This window comes from Dipodomys spectabilis, unplaced genomic scaffold (assembly GCF_019054845.1).
Source record: "Dipodomys spectabilis isolate Male_0828 unplaced genomic scaffold, ASM1905484v1 ptg000174l, whole genome shotgun sequence".
Lineage (NCBI taxonomy): Eukaryota > Metazoa > Chordata > Mammalia > Rodentia > Heteromyidae > Dipodomys > Dipodomys spectabilis.
This window is the reverse complement of record NW_024870851.1, coordinates 5,516,983-5,544,812: the sequence shown is the minus strand read 5'-3', so window position 1 is coordinate 5,544,812 and position 27,830 is coordinate 5,516,983. Positions and strand designations below refer to the sequence as shown.

The window sequence follows — 27,830 nt, the reverse complement described above, 5'->3', positions numbered from 1 at the left end:
ACTGAAGAGGTCCTTGTGACAAACCTGGACACACTTTGAGACTTAAAAGAAGTTTCAGGAGAAAATTCTGAGGTTCTTTTAGCTTGGATCATCACTCAGTATTTAATTTAAATTTCTCTAACTAGAATTTCAGTAAGGTACTTGTGGTTCAAGAAAGCATATACCAGCCAGGCACCAGTGGCTGATGCCTGTAATCCTAGCTACTCAGGAGACTGAGATCTGAAAATTGTGGCTCAAAGTCAGCTTGGCAAGAAAGTCTGTGAGATGATTATCTCCAGTGAACTTCCAAAATGTTGAAAGTGAAGCTATGGCTAAAGTGGTAGAGCTTTGAGCAAAAAAGTTCAGGGACAGTGCCCACGCCCTGCCTTGAGTTAAAGCTCCAGGACTGGCACAAAAGGAAAAGAAAGGAAGGAAGGAAGGAAGGAAGGAAGGAAGGAAGGAAGGAAGGAAGGAAAAATAAAAGAAAGCATGTGCCTCTGAGAGGCATGCCTGCTGGGAAATGGTCCAATGAGGAAGCTATCATCCTTGCATTCCTATTACACCCCATCCCCTTTTGCTGTAGAGAAGCAAATAACTTCCTTGATACTTCCCTCAGCCTCACAGAATCCATAGACTCTGTCTCTACTTTGCCTCCATTGGTCAGAAATTTACATCCAGCCTATCTCATCAGAGCCTGACAAGCTGGGCCCTTGATTTTATCACTATGACTTGACTTTTGACCCTGACTCCTTTGATTGCTTCAATATCTCACATGATAACTGGTGTCTAGGATGCCTCTTCTGACCATCCTCCAATCTGCTGCCTGAGTCCTCTTTCCAGAATTCAGAGTTGAACAGACAGACCTTCTGCCTACCATCTGTAGCTTACTTTCTGTATTATTATATGTCATGGCATTGTAATAGAAATAAGGTAGACTAATAGCTCATAGCCCTTAGCAAGGCACATCTACCATTCCCTGTCCTATATCATCTTTTCTCATCTCTCTGCCTTAGGAGCTTGAACCTTTCTGTCCCAAGAATAGCAGAGCATTTAGAATTCACATGCATATGCATATACTCACACACACATATGTACACACACACACCTCAGTTGTTCATGTTTCCTTTCTTTGCACATGATATCTCTGTGTTTATTTTCCCAGGATGTTCTTTCTCTTCCTGTCCACGTGCCCAAACCCACTTATCTTTCTGACCACAAATGGAGAATTTCCAAGGCTGTTCCTGCTGGGTTAACCTTCCCAGATTCACCCTTTCTTCTTTGGTAACACCATACTCCCTAGTTATGTGCTACCTCCACAGTTCTCACCTAGTCACTCATGTGTCTATGTATGAGTGGTGAATGATAGATAAAACATCTAGCCTGTCACAGACATTGAGAACAAAGAGAGGACATTGGAGGTTGTGGTTGTTTGTCTTTTTGTTACCAAAGCTTTAGGGCAGCTAAGTTGACTTCTTATGTCTGGAAAGAGAATTCAGACAAGATGCAAACATAGTAAAGGTGATAGGAAAGTTTAATACAAAAGAATTATTGCAGGGGGGAGGAGAGGGAGAGGGAGAGAGAGAGGGAGAAAGAGACAGAGAGAGAGAGCAGCACATGGCATAGACATTCCTCGGGAAGATGACACTTCAGTCCATTTCAGCTATCTTATCCCAACTTTGAGGAAACAGAGATTGGCTTTGAATTAACTAGGGGAAATTGGGCCCCTTGAAGACAGCTTTCTGATTGGTGGATCTCCTTTTTGTTCCTTATAAGCTTGTGACTCCACAGACTTATGTCTCATCCTGTTTCTTCATTCTTTTGCCCTTACTGAACAGGTATGTTACTTCCTTACTACCCCCATTTCCTTGTCAGGCAGGCTTTGATCTATCAGCTTACCCTGCCATCTTCAAGTTGTATAGGCCACAATTCCCTGGCTGCCATCTTTTCCTACTCACCTCTATCCCTTTCAGAGACATGAAACACATAGCTAGAATCTAAAGGATTTGGAGCTCTTTGGAAGACTGTTAAAGTCTTTTTCGATTTTATACAAAACACATGAGAGAATTAATTTATAAAGATAAATGTTGGCTTATAGTTTTGTTTATGTTGGCTTGTAGCTTTAAGGAGGTTCTGTCCATTACTAGGCAGACTCATTGCTATCAGGCCACTGATAAGGTACAGAATGTGATGGAATGAACTTCTTGCATGGGCATGGAGCAAAAAGGAAAGAGGAAGAGGCTATGGAGTAAGGGTCAAAAAAACCCACTTAAGGGTACATATCCAGTAATCTGAGGACTTCTCTTAAGGCCCCTTCTTAAAAGCACCTCACAATAACACTATCCTGGGGACCAAGCCTTTCATAGGTAGGCCTTTGGGGGACATCAACCTCTAAACTCAAGCAAAGACAAAATGCTGCCAGTTCAACATGGCGGACATGACTGCTGGGTTGAGTTGTTAAATCAGCAGGTCAGTTAATATGGTCCCAACTTCAATGGTCCATCATTGTCTTCAGCATTTCACTGCTGACCGTCCCTCCATAAGAATTCCTGCATGATAGTAATTTTATGCTAGCTTTAAAGACTTGCTAATTCTATGTTATATATTTTCAGTTACACATTGTCAGTGGGAGCATCTTAACTGGCACAAACGTGGCAGTTGAATTCCAGGTTATCTCGACTGTTGTTGTGTAAGGTATCTGCTAAGCATACAGGGGTTGGGAGAGGGTGATGATACCCATGCCAAACAAAAACTCTGCTCCTCCTTTATTAAAATGTTGCAGGTGTCCATAATTAGAGTTGAATAGATCCTAATGCATTATTATCTTGATAAAGAGGTGCCTCTTTTAGGAAAGCTATAATCAGTGCTCCCTCAGGCTTTCTTGTGTAAGTCAGAAAAGCCAGTTGACTCAACAGAGGCCCACCCGCTGCTCATGGGTTAACTCTGCCCAAATTTCAGACAAAGCCTCAGGGAAGAACCTAAGTCTCTAAAGCAGACTTTTAAATCATTTCAAGGTCAAGGGTGGCTCTGAATTTTCAGAAAAATCCAAGATGTGTGCAATTTCAGGATATTTACATATCTTTCTTAAAACAGTTACAAATCCCTTAATTTGAGATAGCTCATAGCAAACCCACACATGGACGTATGGACTTCTGCAGTTAGTGAAAAATATCATTAAAAACCCTTCAATTGCTGTCTTATTTACCATAGCTAAGATATGGAACCAACCCAGATGCCCCTCAGTAGATGAATGGATCAAGAAAATGTGGTATATATACACAATGGAATTCTATGCCTCCATCAGAAAGAATGACATTGCCCCATTTGTTAGGAAATGGAAAAACTTGGAAAAAATTATATTAAGTGAAGTAAGCCAGGCCCAAAGAAACATAGGTCCCATAATTTCCTTTATTTGCAATAAATAGTGTATGTCTGAGTCAAGCAGAAAAGGTCAGATAAGTTGATGTTAGGGAAATGAACCCTAAGATATATATTCAAATGTTTTTTTCTTTCATGCAATTGTTTCTAACACATTTATAAGATTATTTCTTTGTTGCTTTGTGTGTCCCTCCCCAACAGTATAACCCCTGCTCTCACTGTATTTGATGTTGTTATAATTTGTGGAGGGGAAGGGAAAAAACAAATCGTTTAAATAGGGATACAGGTGGACCCATTGCAACAATGAGACGTACAAGTTGTTACGTCGAAAATGAACTTTACAACTTTGGTGGGGGGGGAGGAGGGTTGGGGGGGGGGAGGACCGGATGGGAAGGCGAAACAAAGGAGGAGGCTACAATGCTTGATAAGAAATGTACTCATTATCTTGCCCGTGTAATTATAACTTCTCTGTACAGTATTTTCATAATAAAAAAAAAAGAAAACCCTTCAATTGCTGAGAAAGCAGACTATGCCTGCTTTGTGTATTCATTGTTCTGTTATATACATTATACAAGAAAGAGCAACATACAGATCATAATTTTCTAGGATGTTTTAAATGTGTGTGTGTGTGTGTGTGTGTGAGAGAGAGAGAGAGAGAGAGAGAGAGAGAGAGAGAGAGAGAGAGAGAGAATGGGGAAGCTTCACGTTGCTGAGATTCTGAAGTTAAATATGAGAACACCAAATGCACTGATGATGCAGCTCCATCCCATAAACCTGCCAAGCTTTGGCAACTCTAGAAGAGCTACTGGTTGAGTTTTTGAGGCCTGAATGCTGGCCCAGAAGCAAGAATGTTGGAAATCACTAAAATTTATTTCCTGTCAAGTATCAAGGACATCCATCTTGCTCTTCCAGTCCTTTCTCATCCTCAAAATGCACATTTGAAAAAAAAAATAGGCAATAGGTACATAAGGTGAAAAATATCCAATAAGTCACCATAATTACTAATAAGCCTTTTCTTTTAGATTGCTAAATGATAACTTGGGCTTTTAGATTTTCTTTGACAATGAAAAAGTCAGCTTTTTGGTAGTGCACTTTTACTCATAAATCATCAGCTTGAATGAGGAACACACACACACATACACACACAAACTCACAGGTGGATACACACACACACAAAGAGCTGTATGTAATTGGCTTATGCAAACCTGAACTCTACTTATTCCAGGCTAAGATTTTTGCTCTGCAAATTTACTTTGAGCCAGTCATCAATGGGCTTTCTTCTGAGTTTGTCTTTTGCTTGGGTTCTGCTGTTGCCTGTCTCTGTGCTGCCCTTCTCTCACAGCTGTGCAACGGAGGCTCAGTCACCGAGCTTGTCAAAGGTCTCCTCAGATGCAGCCAGAGGTTGGACGAAGCCCTGATCTCCTACATCTTGTATGGAGCCCTCTTGGTAAGAACATCCATCTAGCTGGGGGTGACCACTTGTCAGATCCCCATCGCACATGACCGGGGCCACTGTTCTATAAAACTCAAGGATTATTCATAGCAGGAAGGGGTAGCCAAATGTGTGTTTAGATTAGATTATGTAGTCATAGGGTAATTGCTTTAAAATAAGTGTGTAACTCTCCCCCTTTCTCTTTCCTGTCCTGTGGTGATGGTGGGGCACCATGCAGGGCCTCCAGCATTTGCACAACCACCGAATCATCCACCGGGATGTGAAGGGAAATAACATTCTTCTGACAACAGAAGGAGGAGTTAAGCTCGTTGACTTTGGTAATGACTGTATGTCATTTGTTTTCTTGATGTGTACAGCTTAGCCAAAGGGGACAATTTATTGCTATCTCAGAAGACTAGGGCCTGTCTATACCACAGGCTGAGGGAAATGCATGCTGGAGGGTAGGGGGGCCTTACCAGATGGACCACCCCAGGAGATGCTGTTTGTTCATCGATTTCTAGCTTTGAAAGCAATTTTGTGAAAGAAATAAAAGTGTTGCAAAAAACCCTGATAGGAAAAGAGAAACTTTCTACTTTTTCTGGTGAGATTTTTCTTGTTTCAGGGCAATGATTTGCATTTTGTCATCTCTTCTTTTGCATATGAAAAGAGAAAGCAGTTTGGTCTTTCAAATGACTTTCACTTGCCTTAGGCATCTCAATTCCCAGTGAGCTGAAGGTAAAATAGTCCTTTGGGTCTAGCAGCTAACATCTTGTTAAATTGTGATGATTGCTGTCACATGTGAGGCTGGTTGAGCTGGAAACGTGAAGGGGACTTAGAAAGTTGGGAAGAAATGCAGGCAATATCTGCTGAGGCCAGAGATATTAAACATCTTCTGGACACATTCATATGATGATAGGTGCAAACCAACAAATAGCCTGCCTTTTCTGGTATATGGGATGGTTTAATCTGCTTAATGAGTTCAAGACTAGTTAGTAAGACAGGCTTATGGTTACAAGTAATGAGAAACACATAAAACACTTTTCAAAAATGTTATCAATATGTTAGAGTGAAAACAAAATTGATGATTTTGAGTAAGCATTATTTTATCAATAAGGAAGAATTTGTGTGAAAATGTGTCTCTAAATCAGTTGTACAGGAGAAATTATTTAAAAATAAATGCATTTTAAGTCGTGTTGGTCCACAAGGGGGAAAACAAAGAAAAATGACGGAGGAGTCACTGCATTTAAGGCTTATACTCATCTCTCCACAGGAATGTGTTAGGTTTTTAAAAAGAGGTAGGTTTTTAAAAAGAGTAAGAACTGCACCACGCACGTGGTATTCAGGTAAGGGGTAGGTTTATTCAGTAGACCTGCTGGGACCAGGCAAGGTTGGCACTCCATGTGGCTGGCAAAAGAGAGAGAGCTGGGAAAGAGAGAGGAAAGAGAGAGGAAAGAGCTAGAGTAGAGAAAGCAGAGAGAGCCAGAAAAGAGCAGCAAGAGAGAGCAGAGAGAGCGCAGAGAGAGCTAGAAAAGAACAAAGAGAGAGCTAGGTAGCAGAGAGAGCCAGAATAGAACAGAGAGAGAGAGCCTGGGCCTGGGCTAGGCCTTATCTAGGGTATGGGTGGGGGGAAAGGTATGGCCACATCAAATTCAGATGTGACCTCAGCGGATGTAGATGTGATCTCTTCCAGGTGTCCCAGTTGCCTAGGTAACGCAGGTACTGGGTGGAGACTTTGCTGCGAGGAGGGTGGAGTCTGCTAGCCATCCAGGAGCAGACCTTACAGAATGCTATGGCTTCAATACTATGTGGCATGGAGGGTAAAGATGTGTTTTCTACATGATCCTGAAAGCACTAAATGTGAGGTTGGGAGGGAAATAGCCTAGAGGGATGAGGATAGGGATTAATACTAGTTTGTTCATTTACCAGTTTTGTAAATTACTTACCGGTCTAGTTACTGCGAAAGAAATTTCTAGAAATTAAAAAAGAGAAAGAGTTGTTTTAACCAAAAATGTAGTGGGGGACTTTGTAAAATAAGAAATTGTGCAAATAGAGTTTAAAGAGCTGTCTTGCTCTGTGTAGCGGTGAGTGCTGATAGTCTCAGTTACTTGGGAGGCTGAGGCTGGAAGATCTCTTGAACCCAGGAGTTTGAGGTCAGCCTTGTCAGCATATCAACATTCTGTTTTAAGACAAAACAACAAATTAAAAATAATAGCAGCAACAACAATAAAACCCATCTTTGTCTTTCTGATTGAGAGGAAACAGAGAGGAAGCAGATTACCGCCCCCCCCCCCCCCCCATCCTCAGTTCTTGGCATATCCAGGTCTGATATTTTCAAGGGTGGCCCTTTGCTAACAAGCTCCTCAAGGTTCAGGCTTCTAAGTTCTTGTTATCAATAGCATTTGTGGCAATGTCATTATCTAAGAGGTAATGTTACACTTCTGCTTATAGTAAAATAATGCCTTATGTTTGTAAAGGTCTTTACATTATTGTTCTCTTATTTGCAGTTGGCAAGAATCTTCTTTGTTGGCCTGATGCCGGTGGCTCATACCTGTAATCCTAGCTACTCAGAAGGCTGAGATCTGAGGATCAAAGTCAAAGCCAGCCCAGGCAGAAATGCCCTTGAAACTCTTATCTCCAATTAACCACCAGAAAACCAGAAGTGGTACTGTGGCTCAAGTAGTAGAATGCTCACCTTGAGCTGAAGAGCTTGGGGACAGTGCCCAGGCCTAGAGTTCAAGCTCCAAGACTGACAAAAACAAAACAAACAAACAAAAAACCATACCAAAACAACAACAACAAAAGAATCTTCTATGTTAAATGAGACTACTGTCCTTAATCCAAGTTTGGCAACAGGAAAACTGAGGCTCAAAATTGAAACAGTCTGCTGGGTGCTGGTGGCTCATGCCTGTAATCCCAGTTACTCAGGAGGCAGAGATCTGAGGATCATGGTTCAAAGCCAGCCTGGGCAGGAAAAGCCTGTGAGATTCTGATCTCCAATAAACCACTAGAAAACCAGAAGTAGCACTGTGGCTCAAGTGGTAGAGCGCTTGCCTTGAGCTGAAGAGCTGAGCAGTGCCCAGGCCCAGAGTTCAAGCCCCATGACCAACCCGCCTCCCCCCCCAAAAATGGAAACAGTCATCTCATTAGTAAAAGGCATAATTGGGATGGAAAGAAAGTCTTCTTATTCCTAATAGGTACAGCTTTACTTCTACCCTATTTCTTCTCCCTATGGAGAAGAGAGCTAGTTAGATGACATTGGAATTACATTAAAATTCAAGTCCTTAATGTTGAGCTTTAGATAATAATGTTACTGTCAATTTCTTTTTTCCATTTGACAAACAATGTTTTCTTGCCAACTTTTTGAGCTTCTAGGCAAGATAAGGCTCTGCAATCTTTTACTGTCGACACCGATGCTCCATTATAGATAACACATGCCAGTCATCTTCCTTTGCGAGCTGCAGCGCCTGCACAAAGAAGCCACCTGAAATGATTGGGGAATAATAAGAGGGAGGTATTCTGGGTTGATCCCAGTGGTTGGTATTTTTCTTCTGATTCCAAATTTGTAGTGATATGGGTAGGAATAGTCATTAGGGAAAAAGAAAGTTCTAATAGATAGAATGATAAATGCTCCAGTATAGGGTTTGGCAAACTATAGCTCAAGGGCCAAATATGCCCCATCTTCTATTTTTGTATAGCACTTTAGCTAATAAATATATACTTACATAGTATATATTTATATAGAATACATGTAATATATATTTATATACACATGTATGTGTTTATATACAGATGTATATGTAATATTTATATATATAGTATATATTATTGTTGTTGTTGTTGTTAGCTTTAAATAGTCATACAAAGGGGTTTCAATTCAACATGTCCATATGAGTACAATCCAGCTTGACCAATGTCACCCATATTTGAGTTTTTTTGAGATGAGTTCCTATTACCTCAGGTTGGCCTTGAAACATCCGTGTAGTCCAAGTTGGTCTCAAATTTGAAATCCTTCTGCCTCAGGCTTCCCAATGCTAGGATTACAGGTATACACTACCACCATCTCCAACTTGATTGTTATATTTTTTAATTATTAGGTAAAAGACTAAAAAATACTTTAAGACATGTGAAAGTTATATGAAATTGAAATTTTAGCACCTATAAATAAAGTTTAATTCAAATATAGTCAGACTCATTCTTCTACATGGTTCTGTGACTGCTTTAGCCCATAAAAACCTTCTATAGGCAGGGACTACAAGGTGCATGAAACCGAAAACAATACTATCTGTGCTTTTATTGAGAAGATGGCCAAGCTCTGGTATAGCATCATCCCCTGCTTCCTGCTGAATTCTGATACCCTTTTTTTACAGGTGTCTCAGCTCAACTCAGCAGCACGCGTCTCCGGAGGAATACGTCAGTTGGTACCCCATTCTGGATGGCTCCTGAGGTGAGCAGGGAACATATGGTTCTTGGGACTTGTTGAATGTCTCGTTACTATGCCATTTTATAGGTAAAGCCTATGTTGCTCAAACTTTTCAAGGCAGACAAAATATTTTTATCCTCATAGAAAGCTAAGTATTCTAATTTGCCTAATGATAGTAAGACTTTGCTCTCCAAAAAGTGGAATTAGATTGCAGCTAGCCCATAGCCTACCATCATGCAATTAGAAAAAAGTGCCTTCTCCAGGAGCGGCAGCCTTCTCCAAGGATCATTGCTTGGCAAGTCCAGCCAGCGTTTGTCTAAATTAGAAAGAGTCACCTTCCTTGGAAAAATGCAGCCTCAATGACACATGGCTTGATGAGGCATCTCATTTCACTCCAGCTATCCTGCAGAGTTATATGCGGTAGCCCTGGTTGGTTTTTGTTACCATGTACATAGCAACTTCTCTTGTGTACTTTGTTGGCTTGGCTCTTTGCAGTAAAATGGGATTTGGTCCTGATTTAGTTCTGGCCTCATCATAGAAGTCTCTGGGAAATGACGCATGTAGAAATTTGGGGAGCTTTCCAGTTAGATGAGCCATACCCTCAAATACCACTCTCCTCTGCTTGTCAGGTCAGCATTTGATTACACAGTACCCTGACCTTTGCCAGCAAACAGTTTACTAGGAGGAAGAAGATGGGTTCTTTAAATAAGAGACCGTAGTAGATGCTCAGCTTCCCTAGATGTCTTTCCATTCCCGGTTGTTCACATGGGCGGTCTTTTGTGTGCCAGCCAAACTGGTCCCTTACCATAGCAATTGGTTCTCATGAATCTCTGCTCTAATTTCTTCATGGCTTCCCACAGTCCATGGCCCCTCTCTTTGGGTCATAGGTAATGACTAGACCCATTTGAAAGAAAAACAAACCCAATAGACAAGATCCATTTGAAAGAAAAACAAATGCTACTTAAGTGATTACTTAAATCTTAAGTGTTTCTTAAAAAGGTTTAAAATGCATGATACTACATATGAACTTCTTGTTTGTACTATAGAACTATAAAACTAACACAAATACAGGCATTGTGGAAAAAACTACAAAGCCAGAAACACTCAAGCCAGAAGTGTAATGAAACAAATGACATTGTCTTGTGAGTCTCATTTGTCCTTTGCAAGTTGATCATGTTCCACAGCATGACAGCATGGGTTATTTTGAGTCTGGCATACCTACTACTATGTTCCATGTGGTGATCCAGTCTTCCTCCTACTTGGCTATTTCTGCTAGCATGATCTTGTTCAAACAGCACTTCCTGTGACCTCCAAGTGCTATTGTCTGTTGGCTGGACCCAACTTTAGAACACATAGTATGTGGGCACTAAGACTAATGGCAAATGGTCATCCAGATGATGTAGAATCCGTGTTCATTCCTCCTCCTCCTCCATTCTTCTATCTCTAGGGATTGTGTCATTCTTTAAGCCTTGATATACTTTTTACATAATCTGGAATAGTACTCAGAGCTCTGGAAACTTACTCCTTAATCTTTAAGTTTGGCTCAAAGGCCAGCTCCCCTCAGAGATCTTCTCTGGTCTCTGGCTAGCACCGAGGATCCTGTGTCTAAGTTCCACTGCAGCTATGCACCTACCACCCGTGCCCTGTCACCACAGCACCAACAGTGCTGGTGGCACGTCTTCCATGAACTTGGAGCTCTGGTGGTACTGGGATGCCCAGCTTGAGGTACAGTGCTGCATGTGGAGTGGGTGCTCAAACAGTATCTGTGAGATGGATAGATGTATTGTTAAATAAGCCACACAGCTAAGGGGAATTTGGAGGGCACTATGAGGATGCAGCCAGAGCCACTGACAGTACATCTCTCTGTGGATCTTAATTAGTCTGTTCTGAAAGGAAAACAGAAAAGATGGAATTTCTATTAGTTACTTTTGTGTTTCTTTGATCAACACCCCCAAGGAAATAACCTAAAAGGAAGAAAGACTTATTTGGGCTCATGGCTTTGGAGGGTTCAGTCTATGGTCATTTGGCCCCATGTGCTGGGCTGAATTTCCATCATGGTGGTGGGAATGTGTGGAGGAAGTTTTCACCACACAGCAGACAGAAAGCAGAAAGAAAAAGAGACAGGAAGGGGACAGGGACAAGATGTTCCCAGGGTCCCCATCACCACCTCCCCAACCTACTTTTCCCAGGTTGATCCAACTTTCTGAAGTTTCAGAATCTCTCCAAATAGTGTTACCAGTTGAGAAACAGCATACAGCATAGGAACCTGTGGGGACTGTTTCATAGTCAAATTGTAACAATGTTCTTGTTCTAATCGGAGCAAACTGATTTTCAGAATCAGTTGTCTCAGGAGGCATGTTCCTGTCTACTCTGCTCTGGGATCTAGGGTGCAGTTCTTGGCCTGAATCATTCTCACAATTTTTCCAAATGGAGAATCACTTAAGCCTTCTCTTTTGGTTCCTATAGGAAAGCTAGGTGCTCATGGCGCATGCCTATAATGCTAGCTACTCAAGATTGTGGTTCAGTTCCAGCCCAGGGAGGAAAGTCTGTGAGACTGTTATCTTCAATTAACCACCAAAAAGCCAGAAGTGGAGCTGTGTCTCAAGTGGTAGAGCACTAAACTTGAGCGAAAAATGTCACAGGCAGTGCCCAGGTCCTAAGTTCAAGCCTCAGAACAGAAAAAATGTTTATAGGAATAACCCTTCATTTGTTGGTTCAATTTAACACGTACTTAAACTCTCTACTATGAGCAATACTTCATAGGAAAGCAATATATACTTATACTTTCAAGGAAAGCAATCCTTGAAAGTATAATTAATCAGTAATGGTTCAGATTAGCATTGTCTTTCTGTGGTGGCCTGAACAGTATATTGATCGTAGAGTGCTTTTCCTTTGGTTTGTGTGAATAATTGGATTTGAATTATAGGCAGCAACAGTGTACATAATACTAATGCCAGTGAAGTAAAACCATAACAGATGACCTTTATGTTTATTTTTTAAATGAGATTGAAAATGCCAGGTGCTGGTAGCTCATACCTGTAATCCTAGCTCCTCAGGAGGCTGAGATCTGAAGATTAAGGTTCAAAGCCAGCCAGTCAGGAAAGTCCATGAGATTCTTATCTCCACATTAACCACCAGAAAACTGGAAGTGGAGCTGTGGTTCAAAGTGGTAGAGTGCTAGTCTTGAACAAAAAAACTCAAGGACAGTTCCCAGCCCTGAGTTCAAGCCTCACAACTGACAAGAAGGAAACACAGAATAAAAAAAAGAAAAAAAGAGAAAGATCCTTGATCTTATTTTTAAGAAATTAAATCATTATTTTTTCCCATTATTATTTCACAAGCTTGAGTAACTGAAATGTTCAATTCAAATAGCCTGTCCTGCAAACCTGGTAGCTAATGGAATGTGAACTTAACACCATCACATGTAGAAAAGCAGTCAAGACTTAGGGTTTGCCTGGGCAGCTCAAAGCTCAGCACAAATGGACCATCTTAATGTCAGTAGTATCTGTGTATTTCCTCTGCCTGCCTCATCTGGGCAGTGTTGAAGTTGAAAATGCTACAACAGTAGAGAATTCTATAGAATGCGCTCATGATCTCTAGAGTGTACTCATACTTTGAAACAATAGTACTGGGAAGAGAAATTGCCTGGCAAAGTGAAAGATTGAAAGTCATGATTAGTATAATTCTTCTTATGAACTAAATGTATTAGCAGCATACTGTGACTACAGGAAGATTATCTTAAGAGGGAAAGGTAAAAGTGTAATACAGAAACTACGTATTTAGCAGATTAGCATGAGCAAAATAATTTTAATAATAGAAAATTGCTTTCATATAGTAAGAGCACAGGTAGATGGTTCCATATTTTGATTCTGTGGCTCAATAAAATCATCAAAACTCCAGATATTTTTTTCAGTGTTGCTGGGGATTGAACACAGGGCCTTATATATGCCAGGCAAACATTCTATCATTTAGCTAAAACCCCAGCTTTGAAGCCCAGATTCTGTCTTTCAGTACCATAAGTTAATGTGCAAAGTAATGTAAAAGTAGCATATATTAATAATATAATAATGCAACTAGTTTGATCTGCAACAACCTCAGTTCCAGATAGGTTCATATCCTCAGTTACTGGAAGTGAAAACTCCAATATATTCTCTTAATTTGCCACACAATTCAACATATCACAGCATCCTCCACTCCAAATAGCACCCTTCCTTTGTAGTACATCATTCCAGTTTCCAAGGTAATCAGCCAGCCATTTGGAACCTACAGGGCTGCATGTTACCTTGCACGTTACCTTAGAGAGTTTGCAGTTTGCTTATACACACGCACGTGCACGCGTGCACGCACACACACACATCACATTGAATGTTTGAGGCAGACATGATTTATTATGATTATAACAAGCATACCAATTTATCTTCTCATATGTGCCTCAACACTTTGTTCTGTCTTATTGTCTGGCCAAGCACTTACATTTCTTCTTTCTTTCTTTCTGTTTTTTCTTTCTTATCTTCTGTGATGTTTGGTAAGGTGATAAGCACTTCCTGTGACATTTTGTTTGCGTGTTTGCATCTGGGGTTGGGCATGTAGCTCCATGGTAGTGGTAGAGTACTTACCTAGCAAGCAGGAAGCTCTGGGCTCCATTTCTAGTGCAAGAGAAAAAGAAAAAAAAGGCCTCTCCTTAGTGATGTAAATATGTAAATATTCATTTACATGCATATTGGTTTTTAATCAATTTTATTGTCTCCCAGATATCCTGTCTTTTTTATGGTGTTGGGATTAAACTCAGGGTCTTCTGAATGCTAGGCAAGCTACATTCCCAGCTCCCTTAAAAAAAAAACAACTCCACAATCTATTAGTTATGTTTATTGTTCCTTCTTACCTCCACTGCTTCTTGACAGCTGATTTCTTCAACTAAACAACAGAAAGAATAGTATTCCATGTTAGCATAGAAGTTTTACAAATATTATTTTGTAAATATCTTCAAGGATGCCAATTAGTATGATTACATTGTGACTCTGTGGAATCGATCTGCCAAGCCACATGCCCATGGACTCCGAGTGGACAGGTGGGTAATGGTGAATAGAATTCATATTCTATGACTCAATGAAGAAAGAGATCTCTAGTATAGTCATGCCCACTGTCAATATGAGTATTGCTCAGCCAATATTTGCATCCAGCAACTGCCAGGTAATGCTGTGTTGGATAGTGAAAGGGATATAGTCTGTGTAGTTATCAGTGGTGATGGCAGGGGCTTAGGAATCACTGATATTAACCCTCAGTTTTCACAACATTGTAGCTAGGGAAGAATTAAAATGAATTTACAACTGAAATCTAAGAAAATGAGTTCTGTTGCCATTATTGTGTTTATTGAGGATACTATAGATGGTTTACAAGATGCCTTGTATTTAGCTGGTGTGTACTGGCCTGGCCATGCTGGCTATTAAAATGTTAATGAATTTCTGAATAGCAAATGGCTGTGGTCCAGAGTGTTTGTACTTAAATCACCAGAGACGCTCTGTGTCTTTGCCTGGGATGTTCCTGACCTCCCAATTGTCCAGCAACTACAGGGACAAAGTCTTTCTGGCAAGGAGAGAGCCTCAGATCAGTTCCCGAGTCTTTTTCCATGGTTGGTGTCACATGCCAGCTGAGTGTCAGATATTTTGAATATGGTGTGTGATAAACAAGGGTAGAGGAAGGAAACATTCATTTACTGGTGAGGGACTGACAACCTGGAACTGTGAGGAATGTAATGGGTGATTTTTCATTATGTTCTTTTATTTCATCCTTACAATATCTCTCAATAGGAGATTGTGTTCTCCAGTTAGACAAGAAGAAAAGTAGGGCTTAAAAGAAGTGAAGGAGAAGCCCGGTGCTGATGAGCTGATAATCATAGCTACCCAAGAGGCTCAGATCTGAGGATTAAGGTTCGAAGCCAGCCAAAAAGCCAGAAATAGAGCTGTGTTTCGATTAGTAGAGTACCAGCCTTGAGCAAAACAGTTACGTGACAGTGCCCACACCCTGACTTCAAGCCTCAGTGATGGCATCAGTCAATCATTGTGAGAGAAACCATTCCAAATCCACTCACCTACCCTACAAACGGTGGGGTGGTTTGCTTTTCACATAGCATGAGAATAGCAAGCACAGATGCATAAACATACATGAAGAGAGGGGAAGAATTCTCATGCTCCTTCAATTTAATTTGCATTTGTAATGAGGGGTGTGGTGAAGAAGATGAGTGTCAGGTGAATGGGATAGAGGGCACAGGGAGACACTAAGAGATAAGGTGGAGGGATGGATGCTTGAAATTGGAGTTTGAGGCACATCATTATAAAAGATGCAGGTGAAGGACCCCATCGCACATCATTTACAGCCTGACTACTCTCTGTAATCCCACCAATGCAAGAGGCAGCTGTATGGTCAGGACCCAATCTACTCACCATCTTTGGATAACAGCAAACAGTCTGTTTTTTACTGGGAAACAGACTTATGGATAAAATAAACATTTGCTTCTTTTTTAGAAAATTTGTTCATTTATTTTTTTTTTTACTTCCATCTGCTCGTTGTTGCAAACAAGAGCTAATCAGCTGAGCAGAGAACAGATGCACTGTGACGGCTCCCAAAATGGGTGTCTCTGCCTGGCAAAGGGTCGTTGACAGGGGATAGTTGCCATGACAACCTGCTTACACCAGTGCAGAAATATCACAGGCATTTTGCAACTACTCTTGACTCCATTAATTATACCATTCCTAGCTAAGTGATACAATAATGCTCTTTCCTTTGGTACTGCCAGGGATAGAATTGACAAATGAGATATTTTGTGTTTGAAGGTTGAGAAAGCCACAAAACACTAGAGTGTTGAAATGCTGCTATTGTTGTTATTGCTGTTTTATTCTCTTAGTTGTAGCCAACGAATTGGGAACCCAAATAAGAGTTAACATTTACTACATGCTTTCTAGGTGCCAATGCTCAGTGCCTTATATGTATTAGCTGATTTATAATCAACACAACCAACCTTAAAGACATAAAGCTAGACCAATGTTTTAGATAAAAAGAGTAAGTCATACAATGTAACCATTCTTGTCAGTGGACAAGTTCTTGGGCAATATCACTAGAATTTGAACCCAGGTATCCTCATTATTAGCTACTACACTAACTATATTATGGTGATTTTTTAAAATGCGGGTTCTAGAACTTGAACTCAGGGCCTGGGCGCTGTCCATGAGCTTTTGTGCTCAAGGCTAGTGCTTTAATACTTGAACTATGCTCCACTTCTGGCTTTTTTGGTGTTTAATTGGAGATAAGAGTCTCACAGACTTTCCTGCTCAAGCTGGCTTTGAAGAGTGATCCTCAGATCACACTTACAAGCATAAACAATTGACAGCTGTCAGAATTGTTTAATTGTGGCCACCCATGTTCTACTAATGAATCTTGATGAATCTTGGTAGTTGTGTTTTTATTTGTTGTTTATTTGTAATAAGAACATGTATCCTCTCTGATGTTATCTTAAAATGAATGATGTAAGTAGCAATTCTAACAAAAAATTTTTCTGGTTGAATAGAGAACTTCAATTGTAGATATTCATGTCAAAACAGCCTGTAGGCAAGCATATCTAAAGGGATTAGGACTTGGGAGAGCTTTTAAAGACAAAAGAAAGAAATATACAAAGAGCTGGGGATATAGCTCAGTGGTAGCACATTGATCTAGTATGTTCAAGGCCCAGGGTCTGATCCCTAGGAAGAAAAAGACAGAGACTGGTTATAGAGGCTTTCCCCTGAAGTTGATGCCCATCATTAGGACAGACACTTTGTTTTAGCAATTGACTAGCTGTCTTCATGTTGCTAGCCATCTTTGTGTGAACCATGTAACAAGCAGAAGGTTGGAAAAAGCTTCCTGTGGGATTGGTTAGCATCGATTGCTCTAATGCCTGAGTTCCACTTCTTCATGGTCTCCCACCTTACCAGCTTTAGACACAAGTAACTTCATTTTGGTATTGATAACTTCCATATTCATATGCTGAGGAGAGCATAGCATTTTAACACAGTATAATTAATGCCCAAGGGAAGAATCTGGAAAAGTCACATTCTTCATGATTGAAGTTAGGAGATTTGAACCTTGCTGTTAGATCTGGCATTTACTGTTTAAATAAATCTATTGTGGCTCGGTTATTTTTTAATATAGCTTCATTCTGGGGGAAATAAAGAGTTAAAAGCACAAATTTTGAAGTCAAATAAATCTGGATGATTGACCTCAGGCAAATCTGATTATTTTTGACCAGTAAAACAGGGAGAACTGAAACTACAAGAAGGGAAAAGAAGAATGGCCTCTGAAGTAAAAATACACTAAGGTGGTGAAAGTGTGTGGGCCCATGCCCCAGGTAGTAAGCGCCCTAGTGAGGGCAACAGCCATAAAACCAAGTGAAAGGCTCCATCTAGGGGGACAGACCCTCAACAGACGTTGGGTATCCTGGCAGCTGATCTTAGGCTTCCGGGCTTATCTCCACCCTTCCCTCGGCAAGAGCCACTTCCCTCCGCTGGAGCTCTACAGGGAAAGTTGAGTCATATGCCATCTGTCAGTGAAAGGGTGGGGTCGGCCCTACAGGCCCAAACCTCGTTTTGGCTAAGTGTAGGGACCCCATCTGAGAACTAAGGTCCGGGATGCAGAAGCGTGCCAGGCCAGAGCAGAGGCCTCACATAGCGCAGCACCACACAGTGTCAATGCATTGGCCTCCAGGAGCCTGGGAGAACTTTCCAGACTGGGCTCCTAACTTAGTTGCAAAGTGGAGGTGGGGGGTGAGAAGAGTCAGAGCGTGTGTTGTCTTCTTTCTTTATCCTGTTCCGGTGGAGTCAGCCCCAGCGCAGCCTGGGTGCCAATGACGCTGTGGCTGCCCGACCAAGGGACAGGGGCTCAGCCATGGAAGGGATCTCACATCCAGGCCCATGGGCCTTCAGCAGTCAACAGAAAGCCAAGGGGGAGCGGGGGGAGGAGGTGGCATTCGGTGTGAGGAGGTGACTCTGAAGCAGATGAGGTGGGGAGATTGCTTGTGTCCCAGGGATTTTCCACTGCTTTTTAGTTTTCAAAAATTAAACAGAGCCACTCTGCTAGGAAGATGTCACTTTCTCAAGGACATTGTTTTTTGCATGGGGCTAATGTCCTGGCCCAGGATGGAAACCAGAGACTCCTCGCAGCTAGCTGGAGGGGTGTACCCCAGCAGGATTATTGGGGTATTCTGTGTGATTTGTTTCCTTTCCTGTTTCTCAGATGATTCATGGGGGGGAAACCCCCCCCCCCCACTTTTTACCCTCATTGGTTTCCTATGCTAGACTCATGCTTCAGAGTCTATCACCCATTTACTGTGTGACCTTGGGTAAAGGTCTTAATCTTTCTGTTTCTTCCTCTTGGGGTAGTGGGTACTTGACCTAACAGGCTCTAGAAGGGCCTCAGTTGTAGATTCCCTCCTCATCCTGTCCTTAACAGTGCTCTGGGGATGGACAATGATACCTGGCAGAGGAAAAGGGGTGGCAGGAAGGGGGAGAGGTAGAGCGAAGCCACAGCAGGAAATCCATCTCCTTAATGCTTACATCATCAGCTCACAGCATGGAAGTTACCATGGCTGCCACACTCCACCCATGGTGGTCTTTTCTTCTGTTGCAAGAATCCCCAGGAAGAGCCTCATTCTGTGGGAAGTGCTGGGGAGCCACGGTTCCCAAACGATTCGGGTTTTGAATCTGTTGTGACTTTGGTCGGGTCAACCAACTCCCCACGTGGGACCTCAGTTTTCTCTTCTGTGGAATAAAGTGTAGTAAGTCACTAAGGTCACTTCAGCCTCAAGGGAAGTGTACCCAATCAGAAGTCCTTTGAGCCCCTAAGGACACAGACACAGTTTGCCATGCTGGTCTGCCTCGCTTGGGAGAATATATGGACATCAGGTCTGTTTCTGAGAAGAGATTTATCCCACAGGAAGGAAAGGGGTCATTTCCCAGAGTTTCTGGGGATTTAGACATAAACAGTTATTATTGTTGTTGTTATTGTTAGATAGAAACATTAGTGTGTACTAGCCTCAAATTTGAAATGATTCCTGCTTCACCTCCACAGGCCATGGTGTGTAACTGAGGTTGAACAAGCTTTTACTTTGTTTTCAGTTTGACCCTGATTATATATGTCTCTAAAGGTTTAAGCTGGGTGTAACAATTTTGGGGGAAAAAGACTTGTAGAGCATCACATTTTAATTAGAGTCCTTTCTGAAGTTGCTAAGAATGGTCTAAATTATTTCTAGCAATTTCTCAGTGCACAAAATATAGATTAAGTCCTATGTTTTATGAAAAGAATATTAAAAAATCAATTCTGGTTCACCTGGACCACATTCTTTTTATTTAAAAAAACCTCAAAGGTCTTAAATATCCTCCCTTAAAAGTTACGTTTCAGGGGGCGGGGAGAGGCTGGGCAGGGATGGGAAGGGTAAACAAAGGAGGAGGCTACAATACTTGATAAGAAATGTACTCACTATCTTGCCCATGTAATTGTAACCCCTCTGTACAGTATTTTCACAATAAAAAAATTAAAATAAATAAATAAATAAATAAAATTTTAAAAAAGTTACATTTCATCCTAGGGGAGGAGATTTCATCCATCTATTCAGTATCTCAGCTTGTAACAGTGCAAGATATTTGAGCATAAAACTGGCAGAAAGCAGTTGCCAATGTAATAGTTATCATTGGAAATTCTGACTCCAGAGCAGTTCTGTTTAGAAATCTTTCCGATCAATACCATTTTCAATTATTCTGCATGAGTTGTGTAAGCAAAATTAAGATCCTATTTGCCTTCTTACCTCTCAGCCCATCTTATTTACCAGTCTATTGCTTGCACTTTGGGCCTCAAGGTCAGCCAAGGATTAATAGCTTTAGGTCTGTTTGCCTTGCCTCTTATTTAGCTGAATTTAGCTCTTGAGATAACAGCATTTTGCCAGCGTACTTGAATGAAATTTTAATCTCGACCTTTGGTTATAATTTAGGACTGCATGATCGATTCTAAGGTGAAAAGTCAGAATATAGAAGGCAAACCTAATTACATTTTTAATAACATTTAGAAATATTAGTGAAGAAATAATAGTCTGAAGAAGCCCTATTATATTTTAAGCTTGATAAATTATTTTTAGGAGAGCAGAGCATATTGAAATATTATTTGCTTGGAGACATTGGTTAAGATCATATTGTTACAGGAGATTTCAGCCCAGCAGTTCTTGGATGTATGATTTGATAAAAGGTTTAGATTGAATATCTTCTTGGGGGAATCTAGATTTTCCAAGTCCAGGAGCTGTGAATGTGGACAAGTTTTGTTCTTGGTCATCTAGCCTAATCCAGATGTTCATCTGAGATAGTGAAGGCTTGAGGTGAAAACAAGCTGTTCCCTCAGGCCCTTACTGCTTGCTTTTCTTTTGTGTGTGTCAATAGTGGGCTTTCAACTCAGGACCAGGTTGCTTTCCCTTAGCCTTTTCACTCATGGCTAACACTCTACCACTTGAGCCACATCTCCACTACTGGAGTTTGCTGATCAGTTAGAAATAAGGGTCTTATAGGTTTTCCTGCCTGGACCAGCTTTGAACTGGGTCCTCGGATCTCAGCCTCCTGAGTAGCTAAGATGACAGGGGTGAGCCTGGTGCTTGGCTAGTGCGTGGTTTCCTATAAGAGGCAGTAATGGCCTGAGGAGAGAAAAGTGGTTCTCACTCCCGTGCTAACAGTAGAGAGTGGTATTGTTGGGAAAGGGACTCTTTCCGTCTTATATTAATCTCCTGGGACCCTAGTTTTAAAACCAAGACACAACTCTAACCTTCTAGCTAGGGATAAAGAATCCTAGCAGTTAACAAGATACCTTGGAAGAAGGAAATTCAAGGCAAAATCCCCAGTATTTGCACTCTCAAGACAAAACTTAAATGAAAAATTGGCTGTGTTTTTAATGATAGAAATAATGCATAGTCCCTGGAGACATTTTAGAAAATGCAGAAGATGTTAAAGAAAAGCCAAAGATATATTACCCATACACCTACACCTCTCTGGCGCCTGTGGTTGACACTTGGTGCCATAGAAAAAGCTGGGTAGCTAGTATTCACGTAGACTGTGCTTTGAATGAGGTCATTGGGCAAGGGTGGAAAGGGGGCAGAGAGACTAAGCATTTTGTCAAAGTCTCTCCATGAGGGGACAGAAAAGCCCAAACATAGGTCCTGGGCTCTGGGATATCCTTGCTCTAGCCAGAAGCTCTGGTCCTCCCTGGTATCTCTACTTGTCTTCCATTCCCCAGTGAAAACAAACCGGGGAAGCTGAGGAAGTAACCCCCTGTCTTGAACGCCTCTCAGCTGGCCATGCCTGAGTGTGGCACGTGGCCTCTGGAGATGGGGCGTGTGAAGCAGCTGGGTTACCAGCTCCAAGTCCTCCAGACGCCCTGCAAGCTGAGGTGGGAGCAGAAGGAAGGACTCTGGAGGTGTTAGGGGATCCAGAACCATTGCCCTGCAACCAGGAAAATGGATGAAAACCTCCAAGCCTAGCCAAAGGGTAGTTGAGTGAAACTATCAGCAACATTTGTATCTTGTCCCTAGTTCTCCTCCCAAAGGAACGTGTTTGGAAATCAAGGTGGTTAGGAATGGCATTTGGGACACTGAAGCCCCCATCTGGATAAAACAATGCCTGACAATGGGCACTGAAGCTGGCCGAGCATAGATTCTGCTACAAATCCCAGCATTTGTGGTTTTCCTTTTCCTAAAACAAGCAGCTGTGTAGCCTAAGCAACCAGAAGAGTCATAAATTCACATTTCAAGGTAGCAACCTGGACATGCTTCATTAACCAGCAGCCCAACAATTGCTATGTGGCTGAAGCTCTTCTTTCTTAATGGGGGCATTAGCCAGCAACCCCTGTCTTTTCATAAACCCTAACTCCTGCTGCAAAGTATTGGCAGTAACATCTCCTAAGATTCCAGCCATCCTGTTCATGCTCCTGTTCATAATCTATGGTTTGCTATATAGCTCATTTGCATAGGAATGTTACCCACTTTGTGTGACATTCTACTCATGATGCTTACTTGAAAATTATAAAGCTTTACATAGATCAGGAGAGATCCTGACACGTGAATTCAAGGCTAGTCTGAGCTGCATGGTAAGACTTGGATCTCAAAACCCAACGACTTAGGACCTTACTCAGTAGTAATATGCGTAGCACAAGCATACCCCCATATTGTAAAAGAAAAAAGTTCCTGAGAACATGAGTGATTGTTTATACCTGCTTAACTGTAGACTAAGGCCCAATTTTTGTAAATGACATCACCATTCCTTGATCACCCATGATGAAAACAGTCTAAGTTGGTATGTCCCTCCAAATCCTGTGTGTCTCTCTCTCCTGTTTTCTCCTCCTGTCCCACTGCTCAACCTCCATTACTCCATGGGTAGAAGCAAAGGCTGGAGGTGGTGGACTGTGCACTCTAGTCATGGGCTCAGCTCTTCTATGGAATATGCTGAGGTGAGATGAGGTAGAAGGTGTGTGAGGTAAGGTGTACAGTGTCCTGGGGACAACATCACCTTAACCCATCTCTTCTTAACTTAGCAAAGGTGGAAAACCTGGTATAAGGCTGTGTGCATACAAGCCATTGTAACTCTCCTTGCGTGCTTTCTTTTCAGTGGAATATCCTAACAATTGATTGAGAAAATTCTTGCAGGGATCTTCTCTTGGGGGAAAAGGCCATTTGACTATCCCAACACCCTTAACTCAGCTTTTCTTTACCTAGGTACAAGGACAAGGCTGTGCTAAGGAGAATCATTGTACACATTTTGATCTTAAAGAGATGCTTGCTCACTCTGGTGTTAGATTGACAAGATGATCCACTCCTTGGATCCACTTTAGGTGGGGTGTGCATCCTAAGAGAACGTGTGTGTGTGTGTGTGTGTGTGTGTGTGTGTGTGTGTGTGAGAGAGAGAGAGAGAGAGAGAGAGAGAGAGAGAGAGAGAGAGAGAGAGAGAGAGTGTATTGGAATTTGAACTCTAGGTATCATGATGGCTAGATGCTCTACCACTTGAAATACTTCCTGAGGCCTTTTTTATGCTGGTTATTGTTTGAGATAAAATCTTGCTTTATGCTTGAGTGAGCCTGGACCGTGTTTCTTCTATTTGCACGTCTCCATATCCCACAGGTGAATACCATCATGCCCAACCATTACTTGAGATAGAATTTTAGGAATTTTTTTGCCTAAGCTGGCCTTGAATAATGATTCCCAATCTCTGACTCCAAAGTAGATAAGATTACAAGCATGAGCCACTGTACCTAGCCTCAAGGAAGATAGAGTTGGGGGGACGAAAGCTAAAAAGGTGGCTAGTTTCGTTGAGATATGAGTGCAGAAACTGATCATGTTAACCAACTACTTATTACATGTAGCGCTTATCATATGGCAATGACTTGTTCACGTGTTCTTCCTGCGTGTGTTCCACTTCTATCCCTGACAATTCCTACCTGTGTGACTCTGAGTAGATGACTGTGCGTTTCCTGCCTCAGTTTCCACAGCTACAAAAGGCAAAATAGCACCTCCAAAGAATCACTATGAAGACTGAGTTGTACATTTGACTTTACCTGTTTAGGGCCTCATATTATTGTACATTTGACTTTTACCTGTTTAGGGCCTCATATTATACCTGACTCATGGTTGCAAAAAATAAGTATTTATGAATTTTTTTGGTCAGCATAATTTTCTATAAATTTATTGAAAGGCTTGGCTTGAAAAATGTCTTTGTCACCTGTTGAGCTGAGGATTTTTTTGTGGGGCAAAGGAAATGCTTTTCTCTTATACATGTTGAAATTGAAGATAATGTGTGTTTGTGAAGAGAAATGGGAACAGACAGATGCTTTCAATATTCTGTGACAACACTGGAGGAATGTCAGGATGTGTTCTTGGAATTGTCTTCTATGTCCCATCCGAAGCATCTGGAAGCTGATTTGAATCATTCCCTGGAACTTGTAGATAGCCAGTTCTATAGCTTTCATTGTCTCACTCAAATTTCAGTGACTCTCTCTATTACCTCTGACGTTTGGCATCTACATCCTTTGTTGGCCATGTTAGTGCTCTGTCTGAGGACATTTGTGGTTGTCACAGCCTGTCATTAATTACAGATCTCACTTGATATTTCAACTGGCCCTAGCTCCAGCTGGGGACAGGTAGAACCTATTTCTCTTTCTCTCACATGTCATAAACAAGAACAGCAACTATCTTCTGATTGATAGGTCTAAAATTATATTTATCCCACACTTTGAAAATGTCATTTCTGAAAGCAAAGGTGTTGAATAGCCTTCTCTGGAGATCTGTATAAATAGCATAGATCCTCACTTGGTTGGGGTGAGGAAAGTGAGGCCTTCGAGGACAATGGAATTGCTTTGGCTTCCAATATAGGAGTTATTGGAACTTTTGTTTGAATAGTGTACTGAAAGTATGACAGAATATACTATGATAAGACATTCTGTTGGAACCAAGATGTTGGGACCTGGCCAGCGATGCAGGTGTACAGAAGCCAGAAGAGAAGGGTGTAAGACCCAGAACCCAGGGTCTAGGACAAGAGGGCTGACACATTTTACCAGGCTGAGCGAGTCCAGTGAGTTGGTGTGGAGGTAGGTAGGCGAGTGAGTTTCTACCAGTGCCACAACAGTACCCAAACTCTAGTGGCTCAGGGTAGCATACATTTTCTGTCAACTCGTATCATTTTGTGCTGACTAGCTGAGGGTGGCTAGTCTACAAAGCACAAAGGTATTCCTCCACCATTTCTGCAGGCTGGGAAGTTCAAGATCAAGGTAGTGCCTCTGGGATGGTCTTCTGACTGTATCTTTACAAGAGGGAAGATGGAAGAATGCCTTCTCTGCCTGCAAGCTCTTTTTATACTGGCATCAATGTATTCATGAAGGTCAAGCCTTATGACCTGGTATCCCAAAAGGCTGTAGTTCTGGGAATTAAGTTTGTAACATAGAACTGGGGGTAGGGGAGGACACACATCCAAACCATAGCTTTTCTACAGTTCTGGAGGTCAGAAGCCTAGTAGGAGTCTCATGGGCATCTGAGACTTGAAAGCTCTACTTTTGCATCCAGTCCTGACTGCTTCTCCTCTGGTCTCCACAGCTCAGTACCAATCCTCTGGGGTCATCCTAACTTCTCTTTCTTGCAAGCCTCCCTCAACAAATGAAGTTGACCCTCCCTTCAAACTTACATCTCAAATCTGATTACTAGTCACTGTTGGTCCCTTTGGTTCCTGCAGATGCATGTCATCAACTGGAGTCACCTGCTCCTGTCATGGCACACTTTGGTCTCCTCTCAGCCAAGTACCATTGCTGAAACATGCCGTACGCACCACCACGCTCTGTTATTCAGAGTAAAAGTCAGAGACATTCCAAAGGCCTGAGAAGGCAGCCTGACACCCTGGTCTCCTGGTGTTCACCAGGGCAGTGCGTGACCACCACATATCAGACTCCTACCTGTTCGTGGCCGGGAGTCATCCTGAGAGGCAGATTCCAGTTTCAAGTTGAGGCACTTTGTCCTTCCACCCTTCACACTCTACTTCCTCTTATGCCCATGTGGTGCCATGAGTGTGAGTAGAAGGCTGTTTTCCTGTTGGATTCAAAGAGTTCAAAGAGATTTTTTTTTTGTACAGAGGCTCCTGTTCTCCAACCCAGTGACAAGCTGAGGGCCAGTACCTTTTTCTGCTGCTTCTATATACTGTTGTGCTGGGAAATGTGCAGGCAGCTGAAAACCAGTTGCATATTTTAAAAAATTGAACTAGTATGTATGTATATATATATGTAGTATATATGTATGTATAGATACATACACAATGCTTGTTTATGTATCTATACATACATTCACTACATGTAGCATATATTTACTATGTATGTATGATAGCACTAGTATATATATAGAACTACTACTACTGTATAGAGAACTATATATAGTAAAACTATATAGTAGTACCACATATAGTAGAACTATATATATATATACCCATATATGTATACAAGTATACACACATGCACATATATGCATGTATAGATATGCATATATACACACATGTGCCTATATGCATATGTATACATGCATATATGTATACACATACATACTTATATACATATATACTTGTATACATATGTGTATATGTAGTTCTACTAGTTATAGTACTACTATATAATTCTACTATATACAGTTCTCTATAGAGTAGTAGTAGTTCTATATATACTAGTTCTACTCTATATAAATAGTAAATATATGCTATATGTAGTGAATGTATATATATATGTATACATAAACAATCATTATATATTATATATACTGTATATATATTTTTTGAGGGTGCTGATACTAGGGCTTGAACTTAGGATCCAGGGGCTAGTGATCTATCACTTGAACCATAGCTCCACCTCCTGCATTTTGATAGTTAATTGGAGATAAGAGTCTCATAGACCTTACTGCCCTGGCTGGCTTCAAACCACTATGCTCAAATCTCAGCCTCCTGAGTAGCTGGGATGACAAGTGTGAGCCACTGGCACCCCTCAAATTGAAGAAATACATTTTTAAAGTTCATGAACATGTCTGTAATCCCAGCACTCAGCAGGAGGATTGTGAATTTGAGAGCAGCGTAGACCACATGGTGAGACCCTGGCTCAGAAACTCCAAAAGGGAGGAGGAGTAATAAATGTATCAAATGATAAAGCAGTCCCACAGAAATAAAGCTGAGAACACACTTTTATTTTTTGGTATTGAATTCAGCATAACTATTGAATTCAACATAGCCAAGGGAACTGGGTAAGATATGCAACATTTCAGGATGTCAGAGTTGACAGTGGATTGATGTATTATGTCCTGCTTTTGTCTGATAGGTCATAGCTTGCGAGCAGCAGTATGACTCTTCCTATGACGCTCGATGTGACGTCTGGTCCCTGGGGATCACAGCTATTGAACTGGGGGATGGAGACCCTCCACTATTTGATATGCATCCTGTAAAGACACTCTTCAAGATCCCGAGGTAGGACACAAGATGGCGCTCTTGACTCATTAGTGTTTTGTGAACACATTGTTAGAGGGATAATAAATAGTTGGTGCACAATTCTCTCCAAATCTGAGTAAGGCTGCTGCAAAATATATTTCCTCTTGAAAAAGGAAAAAAAAAGGGGGGGGGGCTGGGAGTGTAAAAAATAGGGGGAGAATGCTCCTAAAAGATTACATACCACAAGGAATAATAGGACCATGTGACAATTGCTTATTTTGCCTGAGAAGAATACAAATGCAATTTAGGATGAAGTAATCTATCTAAACACTGGTGTCTTCATTTTAATTGTATACTTTCTCTAGTATTTGGTTTTTTTTTTTGTGGGGAGAGATGAATGCATATTCATATTGCTGTATCCACTAAGACCAGCCTTGAAATCACTGAATGCTTTATTCTTCCTCACTTAATTTTTGACTCAATGGAAAATCTTTTTAAAAGAGGTCTGTCTGTCTGGAAGATAGTTAAATGCAAGTATGATTTCCTTGTATTCACTAAGGTATCTGTAAAGAGGTTTTGGTATCTTTCCAAGGAATTGGGCAGATATATGGCCAGCTCAAGGCTCTAGATAGGG

General features: G+C 41.3%; 1 protein-coding gene across 2 annotated transcripts in view; it reads left to right on the top strand.

Moving 5' to 3' along the window:
* Nucleotides 1-27,830, top strand: part of Myo3b (myosin IIIB) — a 370,163-nt gene that overhangs the window by 7,030 nt on the left and 335,303 nt on the right. For both annotated transcript variants that reach the window (XM_042694123.1, XM_042694122.1), the window contains exons 3-6: nucleotides 4,697-4,801; nucleotides 5,025-5,124; nucleotides 9,154-9,230; nucleotides 27,090-27,235. In XM_042694123.1, the coding sequence (XP_042550057.1) occupies nucleotides 4,697-4,801; nucleotides 5,025-5,124; nucleotides 9,154-9,230; nucleotides 27,090-27,235 (428 nt within the window). The remainder of the gene's footprint in view (nucleotides 1-4,696; nucleotides 4,802-5,024; nucleotides 5,125-9,153; nucleotides 9,231-27,089; nucleotides 27,236-27,830) is intronic.